The sequence below is a fragment of the Mus caroli genome, chromosome 14, assembly GCF_900094665.2.
Source record: "Mus caroli chromosome 14, CAROLI_EIJ_v1.1, whole genome shotgun sequence".
Lineage (NCBI taxonomy): Eukaryota > Metazoa > Chordata > Mammalia > Rodentia > Muridae > Mus > Mus caroli.
The window spans coordinates 23,497,427-23,510,631 of record NC_034583.1 but is presented as its reverse complement, the minus strand read 5'-3'; the positions used below and the strand labels follow the sequence as shown (position 1 = coordinate 23,510,631).

At 49.7% G+C, this 13,205-nt stretch overlaps 1 protein-coding gene across 4 annotated transcripts in view; it reads left to right on the top strand.

Moving 5' to 3' along the window:
* Positions 1-13,205, top strand: part of Nisch (nischarin) — a 36,312-nt gene that overhangs the window by 14,655 nt on the left and 8,452 nt on the right. For 3 of the 4 annotated variants that reach the window (XM_029468842.1, XM_029468840.1, XM_029468841.1), the window contains exons 5-15: positions 556-719; positions 1,014-1,109; positions 2,309-2,404; positions 3,343-3,495; positions 4,436-4,504; positions 4,910-5,095; positions 5,265-5,393; positions 7,007-7,120; positions 7,409-7,517; positions 11,553-11,680; positions 12,570-12,619. In XM_029468842.1, the coding sequence (XP_029324702.1) occupies positions 556-719; positions 1,014-1,109; positions 2,309-2,404; positions 3,343-3,495; positions 4,436-4,504; positions 4,910-5,095; positions 5,265-5,393; positions 7,007-7,120; positions 7,409-7,517; positions 11,553-11,680; positions 12,570-12,619 (1,294 nt within the window). Of the gene's footprint in view, positions 1-555; positions 720-1,013; positions 1,110-2,308; positions 2,405-3,342; positions 3,496-4,435; positions 4,505-4,909; positions 5,096-5,264; positions 5,394-7,006; positions 7,121-7,408; positions 7,518-8,061; positions 9,187-11,552; positions 11,681-12,569; positions 12,620-13,205 lie in introns of those variants that run through there. The other variant, XM_021182481.2, reaches the window with a different exon arrangement.

Genomic DNA, 13,205 nt, shown 5'->3' with positions numbered 1-13,205 from the left:
AGTCAGTCTTGCATCATGGTCTTGCCAGAGAACATATTAACAATAGCTGACATGTAGTGAGCAGCCCTTGCCAGCATGCTTACATTTAGTATTCACTACCTTCCCTGAAGTAAAGGAAGGATGCTAGTGGTCGGAGACCCAGAGACCTGATAGAAGAAGCAGTTTAAGGACTGAATGCTGGCATCTTATTTGACCTTAGTGTCTACATATTAGAGGGTGCAGTGTAGTTGTGATACCCACAGCACTGCCTTTCTTAGCCTTGTCTTGTCTCAGTCAGTGCCTTAGATCTCTACTCTTCTGGATGGCTCCCCACTCCCCTCCCGCAACACATCCCTCCTTTCTCATCACGTGTCCAGGACTGCCCTATACCCAGTGTGAGCTCCAAAGGGCTGCTCCTATGTACTTAAGACCAGCTTTACATGGTGGGCGGGTGCATGTCATAGGTGCTTGCTGCATGCTTGTTGACTGTTGGCTTGGTGCTTATACTGCCCTGGCTGAACACCAGGCTGGGACTGCGTCTAGACACTTACTTACCTTTGGGTTTGGCTGTTACAGGAGAACAACTTCTAGGAGCCGGTGAGGTCTTTGCCATCAGGCCCTTGCAGCTCTATGCTGTCACAGAACAGCTGCAACAGGGAAAGCCTACTTGTGCCAGTGGTGATGCCAAGACTGACCTTGGACACATCCTAGACTTCACCTGTCGCCTTAAGTACCTTAAGGTAAAGATGCAGCAGCTTACTTGTGCAGTCACTCACTTGGCTCTCAGTTCTGACAGCTTACTAGCTGCCAGTGTGTGAGGAGGACCAGGGCTTGGGGTGTTCGGTATATGAAAGGGACCTAGTGTCCTTGATACTGTGCTTCTGCCTGTGAGCAGCAGAAGCCAGCAGGGCCCACTGTCTCAATACTGTAGAAGTGGTCAAAACTTTTGAGTTTGACAGCTGCTGCCACAGTGACCCAAACGTGCAGATAGAGAAGGTATTAGCATCTCTAATTTAAATCTATTTTGGTCTTAGGTTTCAGGCACAGATGGACCTTTTGGGACCAGCAATATTAAGGAGCAGCTCTTGCCCTTTGATCTTTCAATATTCAAGTCTCTTCACCAGGTGGAGGTAAGGCCAAGTCTGCTGGTGAACAGGCAGGGCTGGGCCCTGCACAGCACATCTTGCACCTAATGTTTGTGTGTAGGAATGGCTATGATAGCAAGTGGTAGGCACTGTGGCTTTCATATTTGTCAATAGATTGGAAGGTTCTATCCAAGTAAATCAAGCCCCTCTAAAGACAGAAAGGGAGCCTTTTCTGACCTCAGCTGGTTGCAGGCCTCCATCCCTGCAATAGGAAGTATTAGATCTGCAGAGCTCCAGAGCCTAGTCCCTCTGGTCTCTCGCAGAGTCAAGGACAAGCATTATTCAGGTAGAAATCACAGAAACCATCCCAAAGGCCAGAGAGAGGCAATTCAAATTCTTTGTTTTCCAAGTCAAAGGCCTTGTGTTTCCTGAGCTTGGCTTGTATGCTCAGCCTGTACCCTGCATCCATGTATACTCCATCAAGTCTCCCAGCCGTTCTGTGACGTATAGAAGCTGTCCTTCTGTTTACAGCTGAGGAAACTGAGGCTTAGGGCGAGGAGGAGCTTTGGTTGAACTCCAGAAGCCTGCTCCCACTGACCTGCTCTTACTTGAGGATGTGGGGCAGTTGGGAAGGCAGAAGAGACACCCCCTGTACTGTGGAGGGAACCCCTTTTTCCCTGCTCTGATTCCTGTGTCCTCCTTTTCTATTTACTTGGCAAACCCAGATATCCCTTAACCAAAGAAGTGGAATTTGTGTCTCATAACATGAGAGTCCATTTTTGAGTCAGGGTCTCACTGTGTAGCTCTGGCTGTCCTGAAACTCACTGTGTAGGTGAGGTTGGCCTTGAACTCACAGCGATCCACCTGCCTCTGCTCCTGAGTGCTGAGATCAGAGGTGTTTGAAACTATGCCTAGCTAAATGCCTTTCTTACTAGATGCTTAAAACTGTTAATCTGCTAAGTAGCACTGGGGAATTAAAAAAAACCAAGGTTTTTTGTTTATTTATTTGTTTGAGACAGGGTTTCTCTGTATAGCCCTGGCTGACCTGGAACTCATGCTGTAGATCAGGCTGGCCTCAAACTCAGAAATCCGCCTGCCTCTGCCTCCTGAGTTCTGGAAGTAAAGGTGTGCCACTGCTGTCACCAGGCTGAAAGAAGTCACCTTTTATCAAAGGAATGCCTAATTCCTGGAGTTTCTGAGGCTTCAAGATGCCATTTCTGAGACACAGCTATTTTTTGTTCCAGATAAGTCATTGTGATGCCAAGCATATCCGAGGGCTGGTTACCTCCAAACCAACTTTAGCCACGATGAGTGTTCGATTCTCAGCAACCTCAATGAAGGTGAGATCTGCCTTTGTGTTTCTGCCTGGGGCCTGGCCTGTGGGCACAGCCTTTGTGAGTGAACCTGACTGAATTTCCTCTGAGCCCAGCAGCCCTGGCTTAGCACTTATTTGTCTCTCTTCCTCCATGGACTTGAAGAGGAAGATGAGGCTTAGAAGGGTTGGGCCTTGTCTGGACATGAGTAACAGAAACAGCCCAGCTGCTGATGTCGGAAGTCCCTTTTATGGTTTTGTGGATATCATCATCATGATGTTAAATCCTCCCTTAGCACAGAGACCATAGGTAGGAGCAAATTTTATGACTTAGGCATCTAATCAAAATTTGGGTTTATTGAAACTTCTTTCTCCTAAGGCTCCCAGCGGAAAGGAAGAAGCTGTAGGGAGAGCAAAGTGTAGCTGCCTTGTCCCTTGGGAGGTGTTCCTTGCCGTGTGCTAAAGCAACCCAGGCTGATCCCTTAGAAGATGTCTTGTAGAAGAAGTCAAACCAGGGAGAACTGCCTCCCTCTCCTTTGGTGACTGATGCTCTGGGCTGTTACTCTCCTCTTAGCGATGATTCGCTCCCTGTGAAGTCATGGCTAAGGGATTTGCTGCCCACAGTAGAGACCATTCTGAAAGCACGGTTGCCTGGCAACACCAGAGTCCTTCAGTCTCTTCTGGTTAAGCCAGGAAAGATATCACTCTATAGCAGAGGCCCGAGAGGGCTTGACTAGAATTTATTCTTGAAGTCACAGGGCCAGAACTTACTCAAGCTGCTGGTATGCTAAGCCTTTCAATTATTTCACAACCGCTTAGACACATGAACCAAAGCCCCTTTAATGCAAGCTCATTTCCACATGCTAAATATGCTCCAGCTCTTCCTTAAATTTTGCAACTGTAGCATGTTCCACTCAGTGTTGCGTGAGGGCCCAAGTGTGGTGCTCAACAGATGTTCTTATGCAGGAAGTGCTTGTTCCTGAGGCCTCAGAATTTGATGAGTGGGAGCCTGAAGGCACTGCCCTCGGAGGCCCTGTGACTGCTATCATCCCAACATGGCAAGCACTGACTACTCTAGACCTGAGCCACAACAGCATCTGTGAGATCGACGAATCTGTGGTATGATTGTAGCAGCCTCCCAGGCTCTCAGACCGCCCAGACCCTAGGATTGCCTGTTAGAATTGATCTTTTCCTGAAGGTTTCCCCAAAATTCTTTATTCAATAGTCTATACATTGTTCGTAGTTTTAAAATTAAATTTCAAGAGCTGGAGAGATAGCTCAGCGGTTAAAGGCATTGGCTCTTCTTCCAGAGGTCCTGAGTTCAGTTTCCAGGAACCACATGGTGGCTCACAACCATCTGTAGTGGGATCCAATGTCCTCCTTTGGTGTGTCTAAGAAGAACCACAATGTACTCACATAAATAAAATGAATCTTAAAAAAATTAAATTTCAAAGTGAGAATATTTTAAAATAGTTGATTCATAAAACCAAGTGAAGCATTATGAACTATGTGTACGTTTAATATAACCATGGTAAGTGATAATATTCAGTCCTAAAAAATAGCAGAAAACTCATTTCCTAGAATACAGGCGTGCCTATGTTAGAGTGACATTCCCAAGGCCTTCAAGGGTGTGGTTCTTAGGTGGTGTTGGTGCGCGCCTTTAATCCCAACACTCGGGAGCCAGAGGCAGAAGGATCTCTTGTGAGTTTGAGGCTAGCTTGGTCTACAGAGAGAGTTCTAGGACAGAGAAACCCTGCCTTGAAAAACCAATAATAATAATAATAATAATAATAATAGCATGATTCTTTTTGTGCTTTGTGGTAGTGAGCAGGGTTAAAAAAGAATGTGCTCCCTTATCTCTCTGGCAATTACCATTCGTATTACTTAAGCCACTTGTTCTATCCAAATTGTGTATTCTTTTGGGTTTCTGCTGATGGGACAGTGGGAGGGGTCAGGGAGAAAGTGTGCCGGCTGGAAATGCATGTTCAGCCACCACGTACGTGAACTGTGTGTGGGCCAGCCTCCTTGAGTAATGCTAAACATTCTTTTCTTTCATAAGAAACTGATCCCAAAGATTGAGTACCTGGACCTGAGTCACAATGGAGTGCGAGTTGTGGATAACCTGCAGGTAATGGCTGCCCACAGCTCTCCAGGACTTGCTCTCTAGGTGGGCCCAGAGGCTGGAGAGAAGCACTGTGCCCCAGAGGGTGGTGAGCCCACCAGAGTGTGGTGAGCATGGGCTTCCAGGGATGCATTGACCACTGCTCTAGCCCCCAAGCGTCAGTAAAGCTGAGTGTGCAAACCGAGCGTGATGATGACAGAAAGGCAGATCTTCAGTGCTCACCCCTAACCTGTCAGCAGGGGATGCCAGCAGGTTATGTCATGGGAAAGAGGGAAGAGGGCCTTCCTTTCTCAGCAGTTGTCAGAGCACTTACAGAGCTGCCTCATAGACTGGTCTAAGTGCTCTAAAGGGCACAGTGACCTCTCTGGAGGACTAACCTCTGCTGCCACCCTGTTTCTCCTGCTGCTACAGCACCTGTACAACCTCGTGCACCTTGACCTGTCCTACAACAAGCTCTCCTCCCTGGAAGGCGTGCACACTAAACTTGGCAATGTCAAAACCCTAAACCTGGCAGGCAACTTCTTAGAGAGTCTGAGCGGTCTGCACAAACTCTACTCCCTGGTTAATGTGGACCTCCGAAACAACCGGATTGAGCAGGTAAGCCCAATCCTGAGGGCCTCAGGATCTAGGGTTGCTGGACCTTGTTGTTTATTATTTTAAAGAAAAGAAAACCAGTAGAATTCTGTCCACTCAAAAGCAGCCATCGAATGTGTAGTCTGTTGCTGAGGTGTTAGAAGGCAGGGCCAAAAGTACTCATGTCTTGCAGTTGGATGAGGTCAAGAGCATTGGCAGCCTGCCATGTCTGGAGCGTTTGACCTTGCTGAACAACCCTTTGAGCATCATCCCTGACTACCGGACCAAGGTGCTTTCCCAGTTTGGAGAACGAGCCTCTGAGGTAAGCCCCAGAAGCAGTATCAGAACCCAGAGAGACTGGCAGGGAGAACCCAGTCTGTCTGCAAAGGCAGAGCGAGGTAAGGCTGTCCGCTCTGCCCTTGTCTGCTTCTGAGGGACGTCTGCAGTCCCCTGCTCCCCATGGGAGTACCCCTGCAGACCCCACCTCTCTCCTGGCGCTGCTTATTCCCTGGCAGGCTTCATGGGTGCCAGGACTTCAAGCTTGGAGGCTTCAGGAACACATGGGCACAGAAGGATTGTTTCCAACTTTTAAAAACTACATTGGAAGCTGGGCAGTGGTGGTTCACACCTTTAATCTCAGCACTCAGGAGGCAGAGACAAGCAGATCTCTGTGAGTTCAAGGCCAGTCTAATCTACAGAGCAAGTTCTAGGACAGGTAGGGCTACACAGAGAAATCCTATGTCAAAAAACAACAGATAAAACTGATAAAACTAACATTGGATATTTTAGGTAAGGGGCCTAGACTAAGATGTCTAAAATTATATGTAGGATTTTTACTTAATTTATGTGAGATGCCTAAAATTATCAGTTGCTTAGGTCCTGACTACACTGGTCACTGGTGCATGACTACAAGTCTTGAGATTTTTTTTTTCTTTACTGGGTCAGTCGAGTCTATGTCTGCTGCCTACTGGCTCTGACTGGACAGGCACCACCATGCTAACCAAGTAGGTCCTTACCCAGGTGTGCTCCTTCCCCTCAGCCTCCAGTAGGCCTTGTTCCCATTCCCATTCTCTCACAGTCCTTAGAACCCATTTCCTTCAGATCCCAGGCCAGAAGACACCAAGAGTCTGTTGGCCTCTCTCTCCAGACTTCTCTGTCCCCACCAGGTGTCATTTTGTCCACATTGTCCCTAAGCCAGTTATTATAAGATGTCATCTCTTGCTGGAGATGATTGCTTATACCTGTAATTCAGGAACTCAGGAACCAAGGCAAGAGGGTTGTCCATGAGTTCAAGGCCAGCCTACTGACAAAGTGAGACTCTATCTCAAATGAATGAATGAGTGAATGAATGAATGAAAAGAAAAAGGAGAGAAAAAGAGAAAGCGGGAGACCGGAGGCGGGGGGCGGGGGGGGGGGNGCTGTTTTTCCTTTTGTGACTCCAGAGCTGGAAAGCCTTCCCAGCTCCATAGTGTCTGCACCTGTCTTGTGCTTTGGGGTGTCCTTCATGTGGCCATTCTGCCTGCATGCCAGCCCACAGCTCTCCCTGCTTACCCAGAATGGGACTCCTGCCTTCTTCCATTCAGTGTATCTTCCCCCTGTAGTCCCTTGTCCAGAAAGTTCTTTTCTTGTTCTTTGACAGTTCTGAGCTCTGTCTATAAGGGAACTCAGTACATTCACGCCCTTCTCTTGGTTCCCAAGAGGCTTCTGCACCTCTTAGTGGAGAGGGACTCCCTAAAGATCTATTAAGCAATGTGGGATCTTCATGGGCCATCTAAGGTGGTTCTGTTACTTATGTGGTGGTGAGGAGCCTCCCTTGTCCCCAGTATCCTCTTGGGGCCTGTAGGGCACTCAAACCCAGTCTTCAGCAGGATTCTACCATTCTCCCAATATGCTTTGCCAGTCTCCATACTGTAAGCTACTTTCTGGACTCTATAGATTTGTCTAGATGATGTCGCAACCACAGAGAAAGAGCTGGACACTGTGGAAGTGCTGAAGGCAATTCAGAAAGCCAAAGATGTCAAGTCCAAACTGAGCAACACTGAAAAGAAGGTGAGAATTTTAAGGATTCAACTAAGGATGGAGCTTTTCTTGGGGAAACTGAGCCATGCGATCCCTCGGGGATCTCTGAGCATTAGTGCCCGTACCCGGCCCCCTACCCCTGCCTGTGGAACCTTAGACTGGGTCCTCGGGAGTGCTATGGTGTAGTAATAATGGTGCTTTCTATGTGATTCCTTTAGTTGGGAGAACGGTGAGCTCTTCCTGCGAATCCCTGGCTGAGGCGGATCTGTTCTTCCTGCTCTTTCTTCCCCTCCTGGCTAACTCCATACTCTTCCTCAGGTTGGTGAGGACTTCCGGCTCCCAGCTGCACCCTGCATCAGACCCAGCGGCTCCCCTCCTGCAGCTCCCGCCTCAGCCTCCCTGCCTCAGCCGATCCACTCCAACCAAGGTAATCACAAGCAGGTCTTGCTCCCAGTGGAGCTGCTCAGCTCTGCCTGGATCGTAGGCAGGGCTGTGAGTGAGAGAAATGCTGGCACCTGCTTCCTGCAGGCTCAGGCACGGGGAGGGTGGCACTTTTTGCAGGCTGGCTCCTTGGGTGGCACGTGGCAGGGAGGTGCCTGGCCTGATTTCAGCACTGTTGTTTGCTTAGTGAGGACCCCCGTCCCTTATGTCACATCAGTTCCTGTAGGGTATCGGGTATTGGAGAGAACTAAGCAGACTCAGCTGTTGACTCAGAGGGATCCATTCCCCTGTGGCCATCATGGGCAGGTCAGCTTCTAGAAAGACGGGCCTTATTTAGAGCCCTTGACCCCTGTATACAGAGCTTTATTGTTGTGATGCCTCTGTGGCACTCAGGTATGGCCAAACCCCAAAATACTGCATTTATGGGACCAAGATGGGCTGCCTGTCCCCATGGACCTGTGGACAAACAGTCCTTTTCACCTGCCCATTGTCTGCGAGAATTTTCAAAGGGCTTTCACCTCTGAACCCAGGCATCCTCGGAGATGAGTGAGTGAACCAGGTGGCATGAGCGTGGCTGCCGGCCTGGCCCCGACGGAAGAGGGGCAGGTATGCCGTCCCAAGTGGAGCTGAGGCTCGGGACACAGGAAAGAACGCCACCCGCCCAGGCTCCTGGAGACGCAGAACTTGGTGTGAGGTCTTGGGAAACTAGTTTGGCCCTAGGTTTTAAGAGCCAGAAATATATTTCTACTCCTTAATCTGGTGACCCCACTGGAGGAAACTTCTCTAGAGAGGGCTAAGATACTGAGGAAAGTGAAGTTCTCCTCACTTGCAGCACCAAACTGTGGTATGCACACCAGGAGGGCAGGGAAAGGCAGCTACGTCCCAGAACCCTCTACAGCAGTGCTGTGAGGGAGAGAAGACTGAGCTGCAGAAACACAGCACTTGGCTTATGTTGAGGCAAAAGCCCAGAGCACCACAGCCTGAAGCCACAGCTGTGATGTACAGAAGAGAAGTCATGAAAGCAGAACGGTAGAGCTAGGTGACAGCACATTTACCCATTAGCTTTGTCAAACTTTTAACGAAAGTTTTGATTTATTTTTTGTTTTGTTTTCATAAAAGAGGAAGAAAGTTTGAGTCTGTGAGGAAGTTTCCCTGATCTCTCTTCAGCTCCCCACAGTATTAATGATACTACATAGAAAGCATGCAGCCATAGACTTCTGGGGACAAGGCAGTCGGTCCAGGATGAAGCCTGTTCTACCATTTGTTGAATTAGTGCGTGTGTGTGTGTGTGTGTGTGTGTGTGTGTGTGTGTGTGTGTGCGTGCGTGAGTGCATGGGTGCTGTGTGCATGCATGGATGCATGGGTGCTGTGTGCATGCATGGACAAGCAAGTGAAGAGCAAGTTTACCAAGAGCAGGTCTAGGCTAGGCAGGAGGAATGGGTGTCTCCTCCAGGCCACAGCTGCCAGCAGCCACTGTACCTTGTGGTATTGAAGTCTCTGCAGCAGCCTGGGGCAAGCCTCATCTACCCCTTCCTTGCTGCCCTTTCACCCCTGGGTGCTTTGTAGCCTGCCCTTCCCCTGCCCCCAAGTCATTGGGCACTGAGAGATGTTGTCCCATAGCTACCCCTCTTGTAAATAAAACTATAGTGGATGTCTGTGTGTGCACATCTTTTTCCTTTGGGCGAGAAATGACAAAGGTCAGACCCCTGTCTGAGGACTCCTGGTGTCCCCTATCCCATCTGCTGAGTGGCCCTTTCTAACCACTTGTTTATACAGGCCATGGTCCAGGAAGGAAGTGGACAGATTGTCCTGTCTGCATTTCCTCATGCCCAAACAAGGCTGGGGGTGGGGTGGGTGAGGGAGGTAGTGGCAAGAAAATACTGATTTTTTTTTTCTTCCCTCACAAATGTGAGGCACCCACATGTATGTGTATTTGGCCATGTGTTACTGGAGCTGGCCTGGGTGCACAGAAATTTTTCTGTGCAGGGTAGGTGTGTTACTCACCATTCAAGGCCTGCCTGAGGTGGGTGCTGCTGGGGAACCCCAGTCCTCTGGTCATCTCAGCCATGAGAGCAGTGGAAGATTGACAGGGTCAGTGTCCAAAGTGCCAGAGTTCATTCCCCAGCCCTGTCTGGGGGCTGAGAGAAGGCTGTGCTGTAGACGTGATTAGACACAGGCAGCTGAGTTCCTGGCCCTGAGATCCTAAGCAACTTGTAGCCTCTTGGAAGCTGTTTTCTCAACCACAGAGTGGATACATCCTAACTTCATCGATTCTAAGATGCACACATTCCACCCTGTGACTTCTCTGAAATTGAGATGCGTCTTTCAGTCAGTGGCGTCCCCTAGTTGCTGTCAGCCAGCTGGTAATCGTGATGGAGCCGTGGGAATACCTTCTGTGGACATCGGCTATGACCAGGATGGCACCTTATCCACACACCTTAGATTTGATGAAATGTGGTAAATAACGAGAGGTGCGCGTGAGCTGATGGTGGGGAAGCGCTTGGCACTGCCGAGGCTAAGCAGGATTAGTCGGTAGGGGCTGCTTCCTGTAGCCTGAGTTGGGGTTTCAGGACAGTCCCTCCAAGAACGTGGAGCCACTTGGGGACACAGGCTGTGTGCCTATGGAAGAACGAGGTAGAACAGTTTGGGGTACTTTTAGGACTGCAGCAGAGTGGTATCAGAGATGAATCTTGAAAGCTGGGTTGGGTTAAGACTTTTCAGCAGCAAGGGCGAGCGACATCCGCAGAGCCTGGGACGCTTCGTGCATGTCTGTGCTTACCGCCTTCCTGCCCCGCAGCCTCTGCCGCTTCGTGGGATATTCGGGTTTGAGCAGAGAACCTGCACCTTGGGAGTTGTCCTGTTGTAGGTAGCAGTCCAGCTGAACGGGATACCTGGGGGGCTCTTGGGAGTACAGTCATTTAATTGGGCCATGGTGGCTGTTGAGTAACAAAGCCAGTCTGTGGAGGCATGGCTCTTCTAGACCAGCTAGCAGCAGTTTGAAACGCGTTGGTTGTTGTTTTTGCTGTTTGTTGTTGTTTTTTAAGTCAGGAGTGGGGGTGGGGGAAGAGCTTCCCCTTTAACCAGTGGCAAACTGGAATGCAGTAATGGCTCCAGACGGGCTATTCATAAAATCCCTTAGTGTAGCTTAAATAACCAGTGCATTTTAAGGAAAGTAGGCAGTAGTACAGGGCAGTCAGCAGGGCACCCTGGGAAAGCAGCCCTGTGGATTCAATACTAGCTGTGCTCAGCACTGAAGGAATCAGATCTGCAAAGCCGGGCTTCCTGGCGAAGGGGCCTGCACTTGGAACTTGTGAGCCCTGCAGAGGTACCAGATGAGAACACAGGGTCACTTGTAGCCCTTTCTTTGGACAGTGTTCCAATATGCCCAAGGATATCAATAAATAAATCACCACAGTGCTTTTCTGACAGGTAGACCAGCCTGTCCCTAGTACCCACCTCTTCCTGGTTAGGCTGGGCCAGGCTGTGTGGTCTAACCTTGCCACAGTAAGAGAAAAAGCAGTCTCCTGTTTCAGTTTGTCTTTCTTTGTGCAGCATTGTTTTCTGTGTTATCCCTGTTGGTCCTCCTTCTGTGGAATGTCTGTCCATAGTCTTTTCATTCTCTTACAGTTCTCAAGCAGCTCACTTTGAGAACTAGAAGAGCTTTGTAATCTGTAAGAGCTCCTTATAGATTGGCATATAGATCTTTGTTTATATTGCAGACACTTTGTTCTCTGTGCATTTTCCTGTCTTTGGAATGTACCTCTGGAGGTTTGGTCTTTATGGCTCCCCTCCCTGCTTGTAGCCTCTCCCTACCGCACACTAGAGAGCAGCCACTGGGTCCATCTGAGGGGCAAAGCATCTTACTGAGGAGTTACTTAATTACTGCATCTCTTTTTTGTGACCCATATGATGATTTGGGGGTCTGGCTAGTGCCTGGCCGTGCCCTGAGCCCAAGGCCTAGCCTCTTCTTGAACAGCTGCTCTCCCTGCCCACCCCATCTCTGCCCACCCCATCTCTGCAGGTATCATGTTTGTACAGGAAGAGGCCCTGGCCAGCAGCCTCTCATCCACGGATAGTCTGCCACCCGAGGACCACCGGCCCATTGCCCGAGCCTGCTCTGACTCCTTGGAATCTATCCCTTCAGGACAGGTAATGCCCTCATGTGCTCCTGGGGACTCTTTCCTCGGTCATGCTGCTGCTGTCTGACTTTGTGCACACTGAGATATGGCCTGGTAGGGGTGTGGCACATGTGGCAAGGACTTCTGGGTACTTTGTGTGTCGTGTAGTCTTTCTCTTGGTTGTGTCTCTAGTTGGGTCATAGACCAAGTGCTTAAGGGTTTGAGTTTGGCTGCCTCTCCCCCATGGGAGCAGGCAGTACTTTCTCTTGGGCTCTGAGGGCAAGGGAAGGTGGGCATTCTTTGGGCAAACATAAGCTGGATGTCCAAGGGGAATCTTCCCTAATGCCTAGCACCACAGAGGCCACTCAGTCCCTTCCCACATGTCACCATGGTGGTCTGAACAGTGTGACTCTAGCTCTTCTTGGTAGTTGTTGTCTAGGTTTTTGGGACTCATTTCTGTGTCCCTTGAAAAGAGAGATGGAAACTGAGTGCCTGTTGCTGTGTGCTTGATGCCTGGGCCTTTCTGCTCCATGATTCTGCACAGCTAGGGTCATGGTCATGTGATGCTAAGACCGTTTGCAGAGGCTTTGCCTGTCCTACCTCCTAAAGACTGGCACCTTAAGGAGAGTAAGGTCCTTGACCTAGTCTTAACCTGGTATGCAGGAAGCACTGGGGCCTTGCCAGAAACAGTTTCCATCATGTGCACTGCTGCCTGCCTGGGGCCAGACCCAAACAAAGCACCTGATGCCAGACATCCATGGAAACAGGCTCTGGTCAGGTCAGACAGGTGGGAAGGCAGCAAGTTCCTGAGCTCGCCCAGAGTGGAGTATGGAGGTGACAAGGCAGCTGAGGGCCAGCACCCAGTGACTGCCGAGGAACAGCCACAGCGGCTGTGGGTTCACGCTTCTCTCCTCTGGCAGGTGGCCTCTGATGATCTGAGGGATGTGCCAGGAGCTGTTGGCGGCGTGAGGTAAGGAAGAGGGGAGAGCCAGCGGGGCCAGCTGCACAGCTGTGTTCACGGCTGCAGACTGAGCAGTGTAGCCTGCTCACAGAAGTCTCTCTATCAGGGGCAGTTGAGATGAGCTCCATCTGGTTCTCCTCAGCTGCCTAATTGACATTATTTTACATTAGAAGTTGCCAAGTCAAAGCCAGGGTGGGTCTTGTCTGGGTTGTACTGGGAGCTAATGATACCAGTTCTCTGTTTGTTTGTGGGGTTTTGTTTTTTTGAAACTGGGTCTCATTTAGCCCGAACTGGCCTGGATCTTACCCTGCAGCTTAGGCTGGCCTCAAATTCATGGCATCCCTCCTCCCTCAGCCTCCTTAGAGACAGGCTTACAGCAGTCAGCCACCCCACCTGCTTTTATTATTACTGTTTGTTTGTTTGTTTGTTTGTTTTTGTCTTTGAGACGGGGCCTTTGTGTAGCCCTGACTGTCCTGGAACTTGTTTTATAGACCAGGATGGCTTTGAATTCGAAAGATTGGCCTGCCTCTGCCTCCTATTGGCAGTGATTAAAGGTGTAAGCCATTATGCCTGGCTCCTGCTGCTTTTTTTTTTT